This window comes from Gopherus flavomarginatus, chromosome 4 (genome assembly GCF_025201925.1).
Source record: "Gopherus flavomarginatus isolate rGopFla2 chromosome 4, rGopFla2.mat.asm, whole genome shotgun sequence".
Taxonomy (NCBI): Eukaryota; Metazoa; Chordata; order Testudines; family Testudinidae; genus Gopherus; species Gopherus flavomarginatus.
Genome location: NC_066620.1, coordinates 102,983,745 through 103,006,660, shown reverse-complemented (window position 1 = coordinate 103,006,660; position 22,916 = coordinate 102,983,745). Strand labels below are relative to the sequence as shown.

At 43.0% G+C, this 22,916-nt stretch overlaps 2 protein-coding genes across 6 annotated transcripts in view; both read right to left on the bottom strand.

The window, feature by feature from the left end:
• Positions 1-5,589, bottom strand: part of KATNA1 (katanin catalytic subunit A1) — a 28,442-nt gene extending 22,853 nt beyond the window's left edge. For 2 of the 4 annotated variants that reach the window (XM_050949724.1, XM_050949726.1), the window contains exon 1: positions 5,472-5,588. The gene's annotated coding sequence lies outside the window, so the exon portion shown is untranslated. Of the gene's footprint in view, positions 1-5,308; positions 5,424-5,471 lie in introns of those variants that run through there. The other 2 variants (XM_050949727.1, XM_050949725.1) reach the window with 2 other exon arrangements.
• Positions 5,590-10,850: 5,261 nt separating this feature from the next.
• LATS1 (large tumor suppressor kinase 1) overlaps positions 10,851-22,916 on the bottom strand; it is a 44,798-nt gene continuing 32,732 nt past the window's right edge. For both annotated transcript variants that reach the window (XM_050949487.1, XM_050949488.1), the window contains exon 8: positions 10,851-15,117. In XM_050949487.1, coding sequence (XP_050805444.1) covers positions 14,608-15,117 — 510 coding nt within the window. In that variant the 3' untranslated portion in view covers positions 10,851-14,607. The remainder of the gene's footprint in view (positions 15,118-22,916) is intronic.

Sequence of the window (22,916 nt, the reverse complement as noted above, 5' to 3'; positions counted from 1 at the left end):
AAACTGATGACTAAACCTGCTGAAACAACAAGTTAAGCAAGATGCCACTAAACATTTTAAAATCAAGTAATGGCATGTTACTAATGTAGAACTAGGCTTTCAAAATAGAGCAAGAAAACCATAACATAGCCATATACAATAAATACAGTGCAGAACTCTGAGCAGAGCAGGCATTCTTTATAAATCTGTGCAGGGAAACAAACAGTTCAACCATATAAGTGTTCTTTCTTCCAAGTATGTGGAGTCACAAAGAACAGAGGAAACAAAGGAAATGAATAATCCCTGAATGGAAAGAAGAGAAGGCATGGAATGCCTAGCCAGGAAAATGGGAGAACACAAAAAAGATTGATGCTGTAGTGGTCCACTAAATGACTTTTTCAAGTTAAAGAAAAATGAAGGAAGTAAACAACATGCAAAGGAACAAAATAGGCAGAGAATCTGAGTAGGAAGAGAGAGACAGTTAAATCAGTGGATTTTTGCTTGTTTCAACTAAACACAGGTGTTTCTCCAAAAGTCATCTGAGGGCTGTCAGTTTAGATGTGGGTGCTCAAGAGGCAACACCAACAGAATTTAATCTATTTGCTGCCCAAGATTTAGCCCAGGGGTCGGCAACCTCTGACATGTGGCTCACCAGGGTAAGCACCCTGGCGGGCCGGGCCAGTTTGTTTACCTGCCACGTCCACAGGTTCGGCCTATCGCGGCTCCCACTGGCTGTGGTTCGCTGCTCCAGGCCAACAGGGGCTGCAGGAAGCGGCGCGGACCAAGGGATGTGCTGGCCACGGCTTCTCACTGCCCCCATTGGCCTGGAGCAGCGAACCGCAGCCAGTAGGAGCCACGATCAGCCAAACCTGCGGACGTAGCAGGTAAACAAACTGGCCCCGGCCCGCCAGGGTGCTTACCCTGGTGAGTCACGTGCCAGAGGTTGCCGACCCCTGGTTTAGCCTGTAATCAAGGCTACGTCTTCACTGCAATTCAATGTGTGATTGCAGTACGGATAGACGAACAGCAAAAATAGGTACATATTCACTTTGTTAGCCTGCACTGAAGCTCATGCCGCTGCGTCTACACTGCTAATTTTAGCTCCACTAGTATGGGTAAAGATAATACAAGTATGGCGTGCTGCAATCACACCGTGAACTGCAGTGTGGACATAGCGTATTTGACTTCGTAATGTAGACTAATTTAAAATGCCAAAGCAGCAGATAATTTCTTTCAAATTTTGAGTCCTAAGTGTTGCTGTTTTGAGATTGATGATTTTCATAAATACCAACACCTAATGCATTCATATTTGCATCACAGTTTTACTACCAATTTTTCTTCATTTATATTGTTGGATAGCACACTGATCCTAGATATTTAAACTGCGCTTGTTACCATTTTAGTGGAGCTCCATATTCTACACTGTCTTTTAAAGAACAAGAATAGATTATATGAGCTAAGTGGACTGTGTAACACTATTTCCTCTTTACCTTTACTGTTCTAGAATTAGATACTCAGAAATACATAGTCTTTCAGAACTGTTCCAGACTGGTTCCATATACAAACAAGCATATGCAAATCTAAGAAAATCAACTCCTTTACTAGACAAAATATTTTAATTTGTGTGTGCACAGTGGGACTAGATGACGATAAAGCAGATAGTACTATGTAGGCTTTTATCAATTAGAACCATTCCCAGAATTGTATTCTATGAAGCAATCTACAGACAAAGCCACTACAGTGAAGATGAGTTTGTAAAGTCACCATCAGACAGGAAACAATGCAAAGAATCCACATAGAATTTTGTCCTCTTAGATAAAGAAAGAGGCTTTGGCATTTGCAATCCCATTGTTAATCCTTGAGATTAAAAGTAGTAGTTCACACATATTAAGAACAAATCATGCTTTTTTTCCTCCACAGAAGAACCCTCGAGTAGCCAAATCTATGCAATTTCACCATACAAGATTTGGGAAGTCATGTAGTGGCTGAACACCTCCTAACCTCCCAACACACATACTTGGTTTAAACAAATCCAGTTCCACAACAGTATTCAACATATCATATGTGGGGGCCTGCTGCTGCATCAACTATAGTATGGATCCACCAACTACTCTATCCACAAACTGTGCACCACAAGTAGGCTAGAGGCAGTCCTAGGGCCAGAGTAACATTAATGGAAGAGTTCCAATGCTACAAAGAGGCCTAAGAATTTTTTTCCAGGCCCAGAGGAACACTTTGTCACACTACCTGGTTGCTTAGACTGAGCTAAAGCCAGGTTTTTTGGGGCCTTAGGCAGTTTCTATTATTTCAATTTGTTATGCAAACTCAGGAAAATCGTGGTATCAGTTCACATTCAGGAAGTTTAACTACAAGATTGACTATTTAAAAAAAAAGTTTAAATACTGCAGAAACTCATGGAAAGTCCCCTAGCACTCACTCGACTCATGAGGGCCCTCAATATCAGCAACGGGATTTGTTAAGTCTGGCAACTGTATTTTAGTTGCCAAGATGAAATACTAGATGTGAAATTTAGGTGCATGTGTTTCTCTCAAGACTCTATGTGCTATGTATTCTGGTTCATGTTTCCAATTCTGTTTTTTTTCCCCCCTAGCCATGTGTGCTTTTCTGAAATGTGCCAGTAGTTTATTTCCTAACAGATTGAAGTGGCGTGCATCTTTTTAAAAAAAAAGAGTTTATTCTGGAACAGCCCTTCTTATTTTACTAACTGAAAAGGTCTGTGTTTCCTATGGTTGCCTAAAAGCATGTCAGATCCTCTGACGTAAGGGAGTAAGCAGCATTCTGTATTGAAGACTCAAATTTGACAGGAAAAAATAAAAAAAGGACTTCTAACAGACAAGTGCCAAGTCTAAGTTATTCTACATAAACATAAGCGTATATGTGACCCCTAAAATATTAATTAATACTTAGCTTCAGATAGAAATACAATGAAGAAGTGAGAGCCAATTTATTTCTCCGTACCACATAATTGACATACATCGGCACACGCATTCTTGTTTTAAGCTACTTTATCCAGTGGCAGATTAGCCACTAGGCCAATGAGGCTGTGCCCGGGACCTTGGCCAATTAGGCGTCCCCGCGTCCTGACCCCAGTCACCCGGCGTTCCTGCCAGTGAGCACAGTTGGGGGAACAGGGTCTTGCCCTGCTCCGTCCCACTGCTCCTGCTGGGGGGTGCGGTTGGGGCACAGGGGCTTGCCCTGCTCCACCTACTAGGGGGCAAGGAAAGCCCCTGCACCCCAATTCCACAGCAGGAGCAAGGGGGGAAGACTGGGGGGAACTGCAGGTGGACGGGGTGGGCAGGGGCTCCCACTTGCTCTGGCTCAGGGCCCCACAAAACTTTTAGCCTCCTCTGACTTTATCAGAACAAAAGCACATGTGATAAGGGCTGCACATGGCAAGCTGCAAGTTGTCATGACTGGTATAGATGATAACAGCAATTACCGGAGCAACTCACATAGAAAATGCAGTTTGATCACTGTCTTTAAAAAAGTTTTAATAATGTTATGAATGACAAGGGATTGCAGGATGTTATAAAAAATGTGCTGTTTAGAGTGCATGGCTGTGGTGGAGAACTTTGAAAAAAGTTAAATTAGCAAATATTTTAATAGCAACTAGTGATTGGGTGGGGTATTAAAGGAACTTTTGCTTCACCATGATCCTTTTCATTGGCAGAGGCCTCATTTTAAGCCTTAGTTTATAGTTTCCTTAGCAAAACACTTTAATTTGAGATGTGAAATGAGTGAGGCAGACAGGGAACACCGTCTAGTCTAAACAGCCTCCAGAAGAGGTCCAAGCAAGATTTTCCTCCATTTGTTTTGTTTTCCAATTCACACCCACAGTGATTTCCCTAAATGTGTCTCAGGCCATGGCTACACTGGAGAGATGCAGTGCTGGTGGTGGGTTTACAGTGTTGCAACTTACTCACCGTCCACACTTGCAAGGCACATACAGCGCTGCATCTCCCTGGCTGCAGCACTGGCTGTACTCCTGCTCTGCCTGGGGTATAAGAATTGCAGCGCTGGTGATGCAGCGCTGCTCCGCAAATGTGGCCACCAAAAGCACTGTAATTGGCCTCCAAGGTATTCAGAGGTATCCCAGAATGCCTGTTCAGCCACTCTGCTGTTTTTTGTGAACTCCGGGCTCCCGGAACTGCTTATCTAAAAAAAACAAACAGGCAGGCAGGGGGATTCCTTTGGAATATTAGTGTTTGCTTGAGGACAGAAGCAACACAGCAGGGGGGAGTCTGTTTTGGAGCAGCTGCTTATCTGGTCTGAAGGCTATTTGCATTTAGTGAATAAGAGAGGGGTGGGGGGAAGAGGTTGAAACTTTTAAAATGATTGGTGCTGTGTATCTTCCAGTCCTTAGAACTTGCAAGGCAGGGAGCTGACACAGTGTCAGCTCCAAAAATCCACTGTCTCCCCCACGCTCTCTGTCACACTCCACCCCACCCCCCTCTTTTGAAAAGCACATTGTACCCACTTGAATGCTGGGATAGCTGCCCACAATGCACCACTTCCAACAGCGCTGCAAATGCTGCAAATGTGTCCACACCGCAGCGCTGGTAGCTGTCAGTGTGGCCACACTTCAGCACTTTCCCTACACAGCTGTATGAAGACAGCTGTATGAAGACAGCTGTAACTCCCAGTGCTGTACAGCTGTAAGCGTAGCCATACCCTCACTGTCCTAGGTCTGTCAGCCATGACCTCAACACCACACAATAGCGGGGACCCAGCTGCTGGGTCAGAGGGAAGAAATCGCCTTTGAGGCCTTGGCTACACTGGCGCTTTACAGCGCTGCAACTTTCTGCTCAGGGGTGTGAAAAAAACACCCCCCTGAGCACTGCAAGATACAGCGCTGTAAAGGGCCAGTGCAAACAGTGCCCCAGCGATGGAAGCGCAGCTCCCAGCGCTGCAAGCTAATCCCCATGAGGAGGTGGAGTACCTGCAGCACTGGAAGAGCTCTCTCCCAACGCTGGCTGCGACCACACTCCCACTTCAAAGCGCTGCTGCCGCCCCAGCACTCTGAAGTTTCGAGTGTAGCCAAGCCCAGCTGACAAGGGAGTAACAGCGATACATGCTGTATACACAGACACCCCCCCAGCACCGATCATCGCCCCCGCAGCGCTCCGCTCCCCCCACCCGACCTAACACCCTAGGGCTGCTGCAGCCAGGAGCGGGCACAAGGGCCCGACTCGCCTAGGGGAGCTGGAGGCGCCTGCCGCGGGGCGAGGCGCGGCCTTTCCTCCGCCAGGGTAAGCCGAGGACCCGCCGCAAGCCGGTGGCCAGCCCCGCCCCATCCGGAGCCCGGCACCTCAGCGCGCGGGGCAGGGGGGTAGGGCCGGGTCGCAGCGGCCTCGCAAGCCCCTGGGGTCCAACGGCAGTTCGGGGCTGAGGAGACCCCGTAGGAGGAACGGCGGGCAGGGCAGCCCCGGGAGCCCCTGCCTGGCCGGGTCAAGGGACGCGCTGACACTCACTCGTCTCCAGCGCGCTCCGTCAGCTCCGTAACGGCGGCGCCTCTCTCGCTCGCGCTCCTCCCACCGCGGCTGCCGCGTCCCTTTGTGGCCCGTTCGAAGGCAAATCTGTCTGCGTCACTTCCTGGAAGCCTCGCGCGGCGCGCCCGCTTTCCGCGCTACAGCGTGTGGGCACTGGGGCCTGGGTCGGACCGCACTCCGCCTGGGGGCCCTGGGAGGGGCTCCCCCGCCAGCGCGTGGCGCGCCCCCCTCCCTGCCCGGGTTTGCAATCGCCCGTCCATGGGGAAACGGAGCAGAGGAAAACAAACAGAATCGTGGCTCCCCTCAGTGTGAATCTAAGAGATAGTCCTAACTGCGCGGGCCAGCACTCGAACCCGCGCTTCCCGCCCCGCGGGCCAGAAGGCTATCGTCGAACCACCAATGCAAACAGAGAGTTTAGCTATAGCTCAGTCAGCTGTGGTCTCACCAAGCAACTCTTCACAGCAAGCTCTGAGCAAATGGGGAAGGGCTGGCTTTGGCTGCCAGTAACATTGTACTCAGGGCTAGCGCTAGGTATTGTATTGTCTGTTGGGCAGGGGTTATCAAACTGGAGGTCACAAGGTTATTACATGGGGGGGCGGTGAGCTGTCAGCCTCCACCAAAAACCCCACTTTGCCGCAAGCATTTATAATTGTGTTAAATATATAAAAACACAATTTTAATTTGGAGGGAAAGTCACACTCAGAGGCTGTCTATGTGCAAGGGGTCACCAGTATAAAAGTTTGAGAACCACTGCTATAGGGGAAAACTTTTTTGGCATCCACCCGTCCCCAAACCATGCAAGCAAAAAAAACACACCCTCAAAACGAAGGATTTGGCATCCCAAAATGTGTGTGAGCAGGAGCTCTAGTCCTTAAAGCGTGCCCTCATTTTGCTATCAGGGAGTGTGGGGGAAGTCACTTGTTTTAAAGAAATCAACAAATGTCTGCCTGTTACCCTCAAAAACAAATCAAGTTGAACATTTTTAGGTTGAGCAATATGTCTATTTGGGCCAATAAATTAACATGCGCCACAATCAGGAAGGTGAACTCTTGCAAAGAAAGCAAGCAGGTTGGTGCGCATTCAATTCTTATCAAGTACGTCCTCAAAGGAAAAATCAACAAGGGAGCTCGTGCCAGCCTCTTCAGCTCAACTGTACTGCCAGCAATGTTGTACAGCAGCAAAACATAGGCACTGACAAAGACAGAGGAGCAGCAACTGTCTGTTACAGAGAGGGCGATGGAAAGAAGAATTCTGGGGATTTCAATCCACGACCGAGTCCCCAATGAAGTGATGAGACAGCAGAGTGGAGTGCAGGACATCGTTGAGCGCAGGCATAGTAAAATGCGATTGTCCAGGCATATAGTGAGGCTCACTGACAATCAATGGACTACAGCTTTCACCGAGTGGTACTCATGCCAGGAACTGAAACGACCACTCAGCCAACCTCCAAAGAGATGGGAAGATTTTATTGTGAAAAGACATGGCTGCACGTGGAGGAAGGAAGGCCAGGATATGAGAAGTATGGAAGAAGTGTTCTGATAGGTGCAATCTATATGAGGGCTGAAGAACCAATCAATCAAGGTGACCATATTTTTGCTGACATGGCTTTCACTTGTCCTGCCATTTGTGGTGGAGTGGGCTAAGTTAGGGCAGCTGAGGCTCTTTTAAATGTTTCTGTTTAAAGGGGAACTGTCAGTTTAGATTTAGCCTTGACTTCAAAAACAGTTGATAAGGGAATACAGGCACACTCACACACACTCTCAGCTCCTTCTAGGACTGGGCTTTAGTTTTAAAAAAAAATTGTTTATGCAGCCAAAGACAAATACAAATATTCATAACAAAATACAGTGGATATTTTTTTACTATCTTGCAGTGTTTGCCAACTGAGCATTCAAGCACTGTGGTAGTGCATTAGAACCTAAAAGTGAAATCTACTAGAAAATTACTATAAATCAAAGCAGAACTAAATCCTTTTAATTTCCTGTGGAGTAATATAAATATAAATAATAAAAAGTTGTATTGAAAATCATTAGCATTACTAATCAAATCTATGAGTAATACAAGTAAAAGCATTTGTCTTTTAGAAGACTCACTTTTAACGTGGCAGTGTCCCTTTAATCAAGTCAGACTGAATGGCAATAAAATTACATCATAATGGTTTAAATTGTTAAATCATTGGAATACATTCTTATTTAGGAAGAAGGGAATTTGAAAAATTATAAGTGTGTGACACAATGAGTCTGCATGTATGATGTATCCTTTTTACCTTTTCCCCCATTGTTGTTTGGGGGGCAAGATACGTGGAGCCTGAGGTAATGTGCCTTGTTTGCCACTCAAGGTATACCATACAAGCTGTGCCTGCTTTGCACTTTAGGTCAGGACATCCATTTGGAAGTTCTGCATCAAGCTCCATTCATCCCCACTACTAGGAATCTTTGTTGGACTCCCTGAAATTGAAGGCCCAGTAGAATAATCTCTACTTTAAAACTTTTAAGTGATGTGACAAAGTTGTGAGCCATGCTCACACTCCTACTAATTTCCCAACATTTTTGTCCTCCATGTCTTAAATGTAAAGGAATAATTATGTAATTCTATCATTCGCTATAGTACTTCCAGCTTTACTCAGGAGCCATAGGGCTGGTTGCATTGATTTAGCTCTGTGGTTCCCAAACTGGGGTTCATGAACACCTGGGGGTTCGTGAAACGTTACAGGGGGGTTTCGGGAAAAAATTCCCTAATGGCAGACAGAGCTGTCCCTAGGGACCCCGGGCAGCACGGGTTCAGCAGTCCACAGCCCCTGGACTTCCAAGAGCTAAGCAGATCAACACAAGCATATCTATCACACTAAGGAGATTTAAACTTCAAGACTCCTTATAAGAAACGGAAAGGGAGGTGAATATTTTTTGCTGTTTTTAAAATTAAACAGGCAAATAGTATTGTTTTTAAGATTATTATGAACAAATTTAAGCTTTGTTGTAACGTGCGCTGTTTGCCTTGACTGCTCAAGACCTGAATGCTTGTATAGGAGGAACTCTTTTGAGTTGGCTTCTTAAATACCTTCATGCTGTTTCACATCTGATACTCCTTTATGAAACACAGGAGCCTTGTATTATAACAGGCTTATTCAAAGTGATACAAGCTACAAAAGTGAGATCTTGGAAGAGTGTTGCTGTTTTCATAATGTAATAAAAATACTGTAATGATAATTAATAATAGTGTGTAATAAGCATGTCATAAAACAAAGTTTATATTTCCAAGATCACTGCTTTTATAATTTATACTCAGGTAAAGGAGAAAATCCCTGGAAATATTCATTTTTAAGAGAGGGTTCGCAAGACTTGACATGCTAGTGGAGTTCACAGGCTGTTAAAGTTTGGGAACCACTGATTTAGCTAAATGCAAGCAAACTGATTTAATTAAATCAGTGCAACCCCCTAAAGCAGATACGTATTTAAGATTGAGTGCTATATTTTGATTTTGCTTGAGCTAAGTTTCTAACCATTTAAATCTAAATAAGTGCTCAAAACATGTACAGACAGGGCCCTGTTAAAGGTGCAGTCAGGAGCAAGGGTGCTCTGTTCCCTTTAGCAACCCTCTGACCATTCTCCAGTTTCTTTACATGCCAGTTTAAATTATTTTCTTAGAATAAAACATGTCAGAATATTTTTTTTTATTCAAATACACATTTCAGAGCAGAGCCCTTACATTTCTCTCTTCTGCTGGATTTCTTCACTAAGATATGCAAGACCAGCACAAAGCACCTCTAAAATTAATGGAAGGAACCTGTGTGAGGGTTTGGTAATGTCACTTTATGAATTCCACTTTGTTTTCATAGAATCATAGATTAGGTTTCAAACAGACCTCAGGAGGTCAACTAGTCCATCCCGCTATTCAAAGCAGGATCAACCCCAACTAAATCATCCCAGCCAGGGCTTTGTCAAGTTGGGCCTTAAAAACCTCTAAGAATGGAGATTCCACAACCTTCCTAGGTAACACATTCCTGTGCTTCACCACCCTCCTAGTGAAATACTTTTTCCTAATATCCAACCTAGACTGCCGCCGCTGTGACTAGAGACCATTGCTTCTTGTTCTGTCATCTGCTGCCACCACGTAGAACAGCTTAGCTCCGTCCTCCATCCTTTGGAACCCCCCGTCAGGTAGTTGGAGGCTGCTATCAAATCCCCCCCCCCACTCCTTTCTTCTGCAGACTAAATAAGCCCAGTTCCCTCAGCCTCGCCTCACAAGTCATGTGCCCCAACCCCCTAATAATTTTCATTGCCCTCCACTGGACTCTCTCCAATTTGTCCACATCCTTTCTGTAGAGAGGGATTGTAAACCTGCATTGTAGAGTAGAACCTCCAGTTTGTGTATGGACATATATTATCAGGAGCCAGTATGAACTGATATATGCATAGCCAGGCAGGAGAAGGAAGCTTTCCTCACCTTGGAGATCTAACACAGAATGACCCATCCAAACTGACCCTAAGCACTGACCTGCTAATGATGTGTCTTGGTTTACCAGGCCCTCCCAGTGAACCAAAAGGGGTTGAGTATGTGAACTCCAGCCTAGTTGGAACAGGGGATCAGGACCAAGTCGGTGTATATAAGTAAGAGAACTTGTGCGTAGGGGCCAAGTGTAGGACTTGCTGCATTGGAGACACGGGAGTCTCCACCTACACGGACCATAGACAGATCTCAGACCCAAACCAGAGGTGTGAGATCAGCCTAAGATAGGATTTGCATTTAGATGTTTATTTTTCCATAGATGTGTAAATGTTTTATGCTCCTGAGAGTAAAAAGTTGATATGTTTAAAAAGTTCCTTTGCAAAGCCTATGTGTTTCTTGTTTTAACTGTCCCATGGTCACTCCCCACTTAAGAACATCAAAACTATCACTGTATTTCATTTCAAGCCTAAGAGGTCCAAGTCTGGTAGAGGAGTTAGCATGTAACATACCTCTTTACTGAAGCATGGATTTATGTTTTCATTTTTATATGTGCACTTTAAGCTGAAGCCTATCAAAGAAAAAGTCAATGTCCTGTATTTGGATGGCATTCTTATGTTAGGAATGGATTTTCATAACTTAAGAGCTGCACTTCCTCTAGATCTCCAAGAAAAGCAATTATTTATGAAGTGAGTTGTCCATGATGTACCATCTATACAGACTGCATACCCATTCATTGTCCACTGAATAAGTAGATCCGGAGCAGGGCCATTTTAATCATTTGATGGTGGGAGAGGAGAAAGAAGAGTGACAAATTACAATTATTGTGTGACTTGAGTTACAGAACTTCTAGGATAGAGATCAGAAACGATGTCCAAGGACAGCGATTTGCACAGAGAACAGAGGAAGACCAACAACTTTTGAACAATTTAAAATTTTAACGTGTATTTGATTAGTAGAACCAGAATTTATTTACCATGTATAAGGAAAAAGATTTACTGTACTTTATTCTTTATTATCCTAGCAGATATTACCTTAGAGAAACTGATTTGGAAAAAAATGAAACATTCATAAACTAGGTATAGGGTATGTCACTGATTACCAACAGCTGTTACATTCAGAAGTATGCAAAGATGATTTATATTGTCCATGAAGGCTGCAATTCCTTCTCTTGATCTAGTGTCATTTTATAAAATTGTAGTGTTTTGTCAGCAGAACATTTATCATACAAAAGACACACACACACACACACACACAAAATACAATAGTAAACTTGAATAGTGCCTTTGCTCAAAAGCATGTTAAGGCACTCATAACATTTTACCCTTATGTTGACTGAAATTTGATCTCTCTTTGCTTTGGTTGAATTAAAGCAAACAGATTAAATGTCTGATTTTAAATACCAACAACATTTGGAACGGAGTTTTATGGTATGTAGGGTAACAACAGCGGCGTCTAAAAATCCAACCACTGCATTTGCTAATAACTAAATAAAATTAAGTCCAAATAAATCATACCCACTCTCAGCTTCGCAATTAGCAACAGCAGAAGATTTTTTTAAGTCAGTCTCAAAATGACTTTCTAGTCATACATTCTATTGATTCTATTAGAAATATGAAGATAGAAAAGATACAGCAAAAGGGCCTGCCCTAGGATAGAATATAATTGAATACATAAGAACAGTATTTACAATAGTTACATGATTACAGAACATTTTATAAATACAATTTATATGTATACATAAGGCAATAAAAGCCAGTAACATTTTAATTCTTTACAATTGAAAATATTTTCAAGAAGTCCGAACTAAAACTGTGATTATACAATCTCACAGCTGCTGGTTTTAAGCATCTCTCCTCTGTTCTCAATACAAACTAGTCCGATCAAAGATCAATCTGAATTTCAATGCCCCAGAAGATTCTAGAGCAAAATTTATGAAGGACTGAAATATCAATATTGTAAACAGTAGACACTAAAGGTCACAACATGTCCTGGATCCAAGTTTGGAACTACTACTGTAGTCAAAGGGAGTTTACCCACATGAGCACAGGGCAATACATTGGCGAACTGAGATAACACAATTGTTTATGAGGATATTTTCTGTTCTCTCAGAGCAAGACTTAGCGCTGTAATGCACTGGGAGATCCAGGAGAGAAATACATTTATGGAGTACTGCAGCATCTAGACTGCAAACTTAAGAAATTAGGAATATCAGAAATGTAATGGCAGATAATTGGAAATACTACCAGTTTCTCAGGACAAATATATTTAAGTGTTTCAAAATGGCAAAGCGGTATCTCATATTTCAGTACTATGCATATTATATTAAAATATCAATTATTTTGGTTTAATAGGAATTCCTTTTGGATTTAACTTCCTTATGTAGAATGGAACTGCCTTGGAAAGGACATCTTTCTTCAGCTAAAACCCATCACTGTTTGGCTAAGACCAATCACAAGTCTAGATCCTGATGGACTGGGAAAGGAGAAATATGCTCAGATAATCAATTATAAAAATTGTATTTGTAATTGAAAGGTGACAGCATTGTCTAAGGAAGTTTTATTTATTACATGCCCACAAATAATGCTCACTTGATTAAATTGGTTTTAACTAGTAATATATTACACTTTACTGCAGGACAAGTAAATGAGATTAAAACTGCCAGTTTTACTGGGACACTTACCAACATTATGAATAAAGACAGTCCTTTAAATGATTATTTACTGTGAAATAAAGCCTATTTTTACAAACAAAAATAAAAAGCTGAAGTATTTATATATTGCATCCATTTTATAATGTTGAAGCTAAACATTATAGATCTTAGAAATGTTGAGATAGAACAGCTTTCTTTAAGACAGGCATACAGGACTTGAATTGTGTTTTACTGATTCATGTCCTATTGAGATCATAGATAAACAGCTTTTTTTTATTATAAGGAATGCATATTTTTACATAAATATATTTTCACCATGGTAGATGCTTCAGAACAGAAAGATAAGTAAATATCCATAAAAAACAGGACTCTTCTTAAACTTATTTTTAAAAGACATTTATCATGAGAGCACCATAGTGGTACTGCACGTACTCCTTACACTGCTGTGATACCAGCTCTGAGTGTGGTTTCATGATGCTTAGGGAGCAAGAATTCTAGAATAATGGCCTGGATGATCGGAGTAAACAAGACGCACTGATGTTAAAAATGTCTCATTGATATTAACAGATGGGACTTCAACCCAGGAGTGGGGAAACTGTGGTTGTTTAAAAGTATGTTTAAATTTTTATTTATTTTTTAAAAAAACAACTTAGATTTCCCTCTGTCCCTCAAAAAAACTGCTGGCTATGGGATCGAGGGGCATTACTCTCTCTTTCCACACCTGAAACAACTGCTGGTCTTGTGAGTGGGTGCTCTCCTCTGAGCATCACAAAAGGCTTATTAATTTTGCATCTTAAGGCTGTGATACTAGAACTTCTGCTCAGCTGCTGCTTGAATGCCATGAAACCAGTATTCAGAATTATATGCATCTGCTATCGCAGTATCAAACACCACAGAGGTAAATCTGCTTTGAATTAAACTGTCAATGACAGAAATGTAACAAGGGGGAAACAAACAGCTTAACTTGTTTGTTCCCAGGTACACGCACAGCAGTGTTTCCCACTGGTTAAGGTTTAACACACAAAACTGGTCTTCGCAGCACAAAAGCCTAATGAAAGCCACGTATCATACTCTCAGTCCTTCCTGATAACCAACTAAAAGGCTGGAGCAAGAAACAGAACCATTTTAAAAACAACTTTTCAAGCTATAATTATTCTGATTGGAACAGAGTTTTAGAGTCAGCACAGTTTGGCTTCAGTCAAAAAATGAAGTTAGAGCAGATTTCAGGCTATTTTTTTCTAAAGCTTCATTCCTCCCACATCTTTAAGAAGGGCTGACAGGGAGAGAGCTAAATTGCTACTAAGTAAATACTATTACTGGTTTTAGGTATCACAGTGCCCTAAATCTAGTTATAGATTTCAATATAATTTTAAGTTAAATATAAATAAAAACCCTAAGTTTTTTTTAACCATTTATAGTCACATTACAACAGAGACTGATGCTTCCTATTTTCAAAGCTGTAGTAACTGGGAATTACTTATCAAACAGGCTTAATTTTGCTAACAATGGAGCTTGATATTGTGGGAAGCCATGGTACAGCAGCCTTGTATCAGAGAGGTATCAGTTTTGTAAGTGTATGATAAGATTTATATTTGGTCAAAGCAAGGCAGAACTGTTTAAGTCTGGAACAAAGATTTTTTTAAAAAATTATTTAGCCTATGTACAAATAGATAACAGGCATCTCCTTTTAAGAAATCACTATTTCCTATATTGAGTACTTAAAGTACAAAGAACTGATCATAAAACTCAGTTCATAATTTATTTTTCCTAACATCAATTATTTTCTAAATTAATGATTAATAATGCTGGAATAAATTAACGTTTTAAAATGATTTCCCTGCATTTTGGGAAAACAAAATGTACAGAAAGGAAAAATACAGAACTCTGTGATAATGGTATTTTTTTTTATATAAAGTGTGCATATATTTACCCAAGCAATCTTATGTTAATTCTCTCATCACAGGGGATTTATGAAAAATCCCAAGTTCAAAACATACGGTTCAAATATCTTCAACTCCTCTGCTAAACATAAACTAGATCACGATTTTGAACCGCTTTGCCTGCCTGCTCATCATCATCGTCATCTGATTGCTGCTCCAAGTTTTGTGGATTATTGTATTCATATTCAATGGGTTTAGGGCAGTTGTAAGGGTAGCCATTGTCATCAAAAAATCTTCGAAATGTGAACTCATAAAAAGCATGTTCAGGGTGTTTCCCGTTTTTGTACCATCCATTCAGTGTATCATTTACATTTCCTTCCTTATCATCACTCCATAACTTATCGGGATCAACTGGGTCAAAATTGGATGTGTCTGTGGGATGTGTAATTTTAGGAACATATGAAGCAGTCTGCTGTCGTAGATCACTTGAAAAATCAATAGCTTTAAAAAATGGATGAGCTTTTATTTCATCTGTACCATTTTTGCCTAAGCGGTCTTCTGGCCCTCGGCAGAGTTTGATAATAAGGTCAGAAGCCTCTGGAGTCAATTTAGCTTGAGGTGGGATGTGAAGAGCTGTTTGCCAATTGATAACCTTTAAAAAGAAAGTGTAAAAAGATCAGAAAATAAAAGTTAAATTTTTCATTTTCTGTTTGTAATTTCTTTAAAAAAAACAAAACAAAACCCCAAGTATGAAATGCACAATGAAAATTGTTTCAAGAGTGATCATTTAACACCTATAAGTGTTTTCCCCTAAAAACTCAACAGCCTCCACACTTGACTTTTTATTTATTTTGCCATCATCTCTCTCTCTCCAGTACTTATAGGATCCTCCTTTACCACAGCATCGAAGTTGCCTCAAAATCTTAAATGTATTTATCTTACAACACCCCTGTGAGGAAGAAAAGCACTATTATCCTCACTGTACAGATGGGAAACCTGTACTGACTAAGGGCTAGTCTACAGTAGAATTGCTGCAGCATCACAGATGTAGCTGCACTACTAGTGCAGACACTATGCCCAGGGGAGAGAGCTCTACAGTTGGCATAATTAATCCACCTCCCTGAATGGCGGTAGCTGTGTCGAAAAGAGAACTTCTTCCGCTGACACAGTGCTGTCCACACTCGTGCTTAAGATCAGTGTAACTTATGTCGCACAGGGAGGTGGTTTTCCATAGCCTTGAGCAACTGAAGTTATACCGAAGCAAGCACTAGTGTGTACAAGCCTTAAGAGATGAAGATATTTGTTTTCCTACAGCCAAATGCAAGGTAGTTCACTAGTAACAAAGAATGTAGGTCACAATTACCGGGTGGGAGGGGAGGGCGTATTATGGAAAAGACTGTCTCTGAAAAGGACTTTGAGGTCATGATAGATGAATTGAACATGAGCTCCCAATTTGATGCTGTGACTAAGGGCAAGTCTACACTTAAAACACTGAATAAGCTGCACCGATGCAACTGTGCCCCTGTATTGCTTTAATGAAGATGCTCTAAGACGATCGACACAGCTACTGCCTCTCAAGGAGGTGGATTAACTATGTTGGCAGGAGCAGCTCTCCTGCTGACATAGCATTGTCTACAGGGAGGGAAGGTCAGTATAACTACATCACTCAGGGGGTGAAAAATCCACAACCCTGACCTGAACGATGTAGTTCTATTGATAGAGGTCTGCAATATAGACCAGATCTAAGAAAATTAATGTGATATTGGATGCATAAGCAATGGAATACTGAGAAGTAAGAAGGTGATATTACCACTGTATATGGGATTAGCGAGACTATTACTGGAATACTGTGTCCAGGTCTCATGTACACACTTTAAAAAGGATGCTGACAAACTGGAAAGGGTTTAGAAGAGAGCAACAAGAATGATTATAGATCTAGAAAGCCCATCCTCCAGTGAGAGACTATAGAAACATAATCTATTTACTTTGTCCAACAGAAAATTAAAAGATGGCTCGATCACAGTCTGCAGGAACCTACATGGGGAGAAGACTGATAGCAGAGGGCTCTTTAATGTAGCAGTAAAAGGCATTAGAAGATCCAAAGTATAGAAGCTGAAGCTAGACAAGTTCAACTAGAAATAAGGTGCAAAGTTTTAACAGTGAGGGTAATTAAATGGAACAACTTGCCTAAGAATATGGTAGATTTTTGCCCTTGAAGTCTTTAAATCAAAATTGGATATCTTTCTAAAAAATATGCTGTAGCTCAATCAGAAATTATGGGCTAGATGTAGGAATTACTAGGTGAAATTCTACGACATGTTATTCCTACCAGCACTACAGTGCTTACAGATGTTTGTCAATACCAGTGATCACATTAGATGATTATAATGATCCCTTCTAGTCTTAAAAATAAATGAATAAATAAATTAAAAAAAAAACTATGAATGCATTTTCCCACAGGAAGCATGAGACAGAATCTGGAAAGACAAGGAGATTCTATACAGTTTATCTGGCTAAACTTTCTGATGCCATCTAATATTTCTCCTTTGCAACTAAGATTTCTAAGGGTTTCACCAGGGCCTAGAAATAGGACTATAAATAACATGCATTATCTTCTAAATCTTCTTACCAATATTTTCTCTAATTGATTTAAAAATAAAAATATGTACTGTATATACTTGATCATAAGCTGGTTCGTTTATAAGCTGACTCCTCCAAGATGGATAAGTAAAAATGAAAATTTTTATAACCCGTTCATAAGCCGACCCTATAATTCAGGGGTCAGCAAACTTTGGCTCCCGTGCCATCAGGATAAGCCACTGGTGGGCAGAGATGGTTCACCTTGAGTGTCCGCAGGCACGGAGGTAAACCTAAGTAAACAAAGTGTCCCAGCCCGCCAGCTGCTTACCCTAACGGGCCGGGATAGCAACTCTCCTCTCTATACCCATTCATAAGCCAACCCCCATCTCTGGTGCTTCCCTTTTTTACTAAAAAAATTCGGCTTATGAACAAGCATATACGGTAATTTGTTTTAGTCATTCAGGATTGAATGTAGTTGTGCTATGTGACTGTTACCATTCTTGAGGAATTTGCTCTTTACTGATCTTAAGTTCTGGAAGAAAGTAAGAGAAAAAGATAACTATCTGGTTGTGCTGGGACGCACCAGGCCTTCGTAGCCTCTCTAGAGCAGGGCCGCCCAGAGGATTCCGGGGGCCTGGGGCCGTCGGTGGCAGGCGGCTCCGGTGGACCTCCCGCAGGCATGCCTGCGGATGCTCCACCGGAGCCGCGGGACCAGCGGACCCTCCACAGGCATGCCTGCGGGAGGTCCACCGGAGCCATGGGACCGGCAAGCGGCAGGGTGCCCCCCACGTGGCGAAATGTCTAGAGCCGGCCCTGTTCGGCTGCGGGGGGCCCTTCCGTTCTGGGACCTGCTGCCGAAGTGCCCCGAAGACCCGCGGCGGGGGCCCCCCACCAGCAAATTACCGCCGAAGCGGGACCCGCTGCCGAAGTGCAGCCCGCTCTTCGGCGGTAATTCAGTGGCGGGGGGCCCCCACCGCGGGTCTTCGGGGCACTTTGGCGGCGGGTCCCGGAACGGAAGGGCCCTCCGCTGCCAAATTACCACCGAAGACCGGGTTGCACTTCGGCAGCAGGTCCCGCTTCGGCGGTAATTTGCTGGCGGGGGGGCCTTCCGCCCCAGAGCAGAAGGACCCCCCCAGCGGCGAAGATCGGGAGCAGAAGAAGATCCGGGGCCCAGCCCCACAAGAGTTTTCTGGGCCCCCTGGAGCGAGTGAAAGACCCCGCTCCAGGGGCCCCGAAAAGCTCTCGTGGGGGCCCCTGCGGAGCCTGGGGCAAATTGTCCCTCTTGCCCCCCTCTCTGGGCGGCCCTGCTCTAGACCTAGGAAGCAGCAAGGAAAAAAGGAAAAGAGCAACAAAGGTGGGTCCTCCAGGCCTACCTAGAGAGACCTCACAGGAGCACTCATCCTAAAAGCTAGAGACACCAGGTCCTTCAAGGGTTAGAAGGGCTAGTGACAGCCAATTAGAGCTCACCAGGTTCAGATAAAGGAGCTGCAAGGCCTTAGCAATTCAGTTTGCCCTCACATCATGTGTGGGGAAAATCATGATAAAAAATTATACTAGTGGAATATTTGGAGAAAAATGATACTATAACAGTACTAAGTAGTTTCATAAAAGGAAGATGTATTGTTGAACATATATAGTCAGACTAGAAATGGAGGTACAAAAAAGCATAAAGAACTAAGAACTTTATGATATCGGTCTTCCTGGACACTGAAAAAGCATATGACATGGTATGGAGGGAAGGTCTCCAATGTAAATTAGCCAAAATTGAAATAAAAGGGAGAATGTTTTGGTGGCAAAGGGACTTTTCAAGTGATGGAACTATACAAGTCAAAGTTGGAATAGCTTCATCAAAAACCTACATGCTTACAAATGGAACTCCACAAGGGAGTATTATTAGCTCTATTTTGTTTTCTATTATGATAAATAACCTCCCAGAAATTGTGCAGATGGGAATAACTATTTCCCTTTTCACAGATGACTGTGCTATATGGACTAAGTATAAATACTAAAAGTAACCATATTAAAGATAAATGAGGCAATCCAGAGGATTTCCAAGTGGGGAAGAGATTGGGGATTTAAATTCTTGCTTGCAAAAACTAAGGGAATGCTTTCAACCAGGAAGAAAAAAGAGAAGACTTGGACTTATTTCTTTACAGTGAAAAACACATCAGTTCAAAAGCTTATGTTCCTAGGAATAGTGTTTGTTAATAAATTAAATTTGAAAAGGTCACATAGATAATCATACAAATGTACAGAACTAGGATGAACTTACCTAAAAGAATAGCTGGAAACAAATGGGGTGCAGTTAAAAAGGTACTGATGATGATGATGATGTATTAAGCATTGATAAGACCAGTTTTAGACTACAGATGCCAAGCTTTTGATTCAGTCTCAAAAACAACTCTTAGAAACTTGGAACTGCTGGCCAACACCATCATTAGTGTGTGTGCTGCAAACAACCACTGCGGAAGCACCTATAAATCTAAGGATGAAACTATTAGCTCTAATTTTCTGGGCAAAGGTAAAAGGCAATCATGACAATGGAAGTACACAACTGATTTACAAGTATTACTGGAAGCTTAGTAGACAAAGTGATATGGGATTGCCATAGACTCCCTCATACTCATCAGTCAACCAACCAACCATCATCATCATTCCCATTATGCCTCTGGCGTTTACGGCAGCGACTAAGGGTACGTCTACACTACGGGATTATTCTGATTTTACATAAACCGGTTTTGTAAAACAGATTGTATAAAGTCGAGTGCACGCGGCCATACTAAGCACACTAATTCAGTGGTGTGTGTCCATGGTCCGAGGCTAGCGTCGATTTCCGGAGCGTTGCACTATGGGTAGCTATTCTGTAGCTATCCCATATTTCCTGCAGTCTCCCCCGCCCCTTGGAATTCTGGGTTGAGATCCCAGTGCCTGATGGGGCAAAAATCATTGTCGCAGGTGGTTCTGGGTAATGTCATCACTCATTCCTTCCTCCGGGAAAACAATGGCAGACAATCATTTTGCGCCCTTTTTCCCTGGATTGCCCTAGCAGACGCCATAGCACGGCAACCATGGAGCCCGTTCAGCATTTTTTTTTTTTTTTTTTACTGTCACCGTATGTGTACTGGATGCCGCTAATAGAGGCGTTACTGCAGCGCTACACAGCAGCATTCGTTTGCTTTTGCAGGATAGCAGAGACAGTTATCAGTCGTTCTGTACCGTCTGCTGCCATTGTAAATTGGCAGTAAGATGACAGTTATCTGTCATTCTGTACTGTCTGCTGCTATCATGGGTGCCTCTGGCTGAGGTCGGCCGGGGGCGCAAAGGCAAAACTGGGAATGACTCCCCGAGTCAATCCCTCCTTTATGGTTTCTAAAAATAGTGTCAGTCCTGCCTAGAATATGGGGCAAGTGTGCTAGAGAACCAGTGTATCAGAGAGCACAGCTGCTCCGTGTCAGATCCCGCAGAAATGATGAGCTACATGCCATTCACGGGAGGTGCCCCTGCAACAACCCCACCTATTGCTTCCCTCCTCCCCCAACCTTCCTGGGCTACTGTGGCAGTGTCCCCCCTCCCCATTTGTGTCATGAAGTTATAAAGAATGCAGGAATAAAAAACAGTGACTTGTTAGTGAGATAAAATGAGGGGGAGGCAGCCTCCCGGTGCTATGACAGTCCAAGCAAGACATTAAGTGGTGCAGAGGAGAGGAGCCCCCCTGCTGCTATGATAGTCCAGGCAGTACAGAATCTTTTCTTTACACAGGAAAGGGAGGGGGCTGATGGAGCTCATCCCCCAGTTGCTATGATGAGGACGGTTACCAGCCGTTCTGTACCATCTACTGGGAATAACCAGGAATCATTCCTATTTTTACCCAGGCGCCCCCGGCCAACCTCACCTGAGGCAAGCCAGGAGCACTCACGGGCTGATGGTGACGACAGATATCAGTCATATTGTACCGTCTGCCACCAGGGAGGGGAGAGGAACGAATACTGCTCTTCACTGCTGCAGCATCGCGTCTACCACCAGCATTCAGTAGACATAGGGTGACACTGAAAAAAGTCAAGAAATGACTTATTTCCCTTTTCTTTCACGTGGTGGGGGGAGGGAGTAAATTGACAAGCTATACCCTGAACCACGCTGGACAATCTGCTTGAACCTACAGGCACTGGGAACTCAGCCAAGAATGCAAATAGTTTTTGGAGACTGCTGTGGACTGTGGGATAGCTGGACTCCTCAGTACCCCCTCCCTCCCGGAGCGTTCATTTGATTCTTTGGCTTTCCATTATGCTTGTCACGCAGCATTGTGTAGCCTGGAGATTTTTTTCAAACGCTTTGGCATTTCGCCTTCTGTAACAGAGCTTTGATAGAACAGATTTGTCTCCCCATACAGCGATCAGATCCAGTATCTCCTGTACGGTCCATGCTGGAGCTCTTTTTGGATTTGGGACTGCATCGCCACCCGTGCTGATCAGAGCTCCATGCTGGGCAAACAGGAAATGTAATTCAAAAGTTCACGAGGCTTTTCCTGTTTACCTGGCCACTGCATGCAAGTTCAGATTGCTGTCCAGAGCGGTCACAGTGGTGCACTGTGGGATACCGCCTGGAGGTCAATACCGTCGATTTGCGGCCACATTAACCCTAATCTGATATGGTAATACCGATTTTAGCGGTACTCCTCTCGTTGGGGAGGAGTACAGAAACCGATTTAAAGAGCCCTTTATATCGATATAAAGGGCCTCGTAGTGTGGATGGGTGCGGTGTTAAATCGGTTTAACGCTGCTAAAATCAGTTTAAACACGTAGTGTAGACCAGGCCTAAGCTCCTCCATTCCTTTCTGTTTCTGGCAAGTCTTTCAATGGTTCCCCCTCTGTGCCCCAGGGTTTTTCAGCTCAGCTGCTACAGCTCTTCGCCCATGTTGTTTTGGGCAGCCCTGTTTTCACATGCCTTCAGGTGTCCATCTTATTGCTAAAACACATAGTCAATCCATCTCCAATGCCTCCTGGGAATGATGGCATTCATATTTTTTTGACTGCATTGTGTGATCTTCATTTGAGATTGTTCTGGGCCAAAAGATACAGAGGATTTTTCTGAGGCAGACTGTATGGAATGAAGACAGTTTGGACAGGTCATACTTTCTCATTTCACCAGCATACTGCACTATAAAGTAGTGTTGAAAGTACGCAGCTCTGATAAATCTTGAGTTTGGTTTTGGTGCTGTATTTTGATGATTTCCAGACTGTATTTAAGCTCCTGAAGGTGTTCCTGGCTTTACTGATTTCGTTCCAGATGTCCTGGCTTGTTCCACCCACCTGGCTGATGGTGCTGCCCAAGTATGTGAATGTTTCTACATTGGTGATGTTTTTCTCTACTTCCACAGCGAGAATATGATCCTCTATCTGTACTGGTAACGGTGAGACAATATTAAAGGTCACGATATCTGTCTTATTGTGGTTCATTTTTCAGTCCAATTTGCTAGCTGAATGTGTTGAGTATAGTTGTTTTTTCTTGTGTATGGTGTTGGGAATGTGATAGGACAGCGAGATCATCTGCAAAGTCCAGGTCTTCAAGGGATGAAAAAGGGTGTCTATTTGATGCCTCTTGGCATATCTTCTGTTGTACACCGCATTACCTAGTCAATGGCAATGTTGAAAAGGATTGAAAACGTGACTCTCCCCCATGTACTCTTGTTCTGACTTCAAAACTGAGCTCACTGCACTGCATATAAAGTTGGAATAGAAGCTTTTAATGATGTTGATTATACGGAGAGGGATTCCATATCCCACAGAATGCACCATAGGCTGGTCCTGTGAAAGCTATCAGAAGCCTTCTCAAAGTCTGTGTAGAGTTGCTGTTCCCATTCCAAGCATTGTTCTT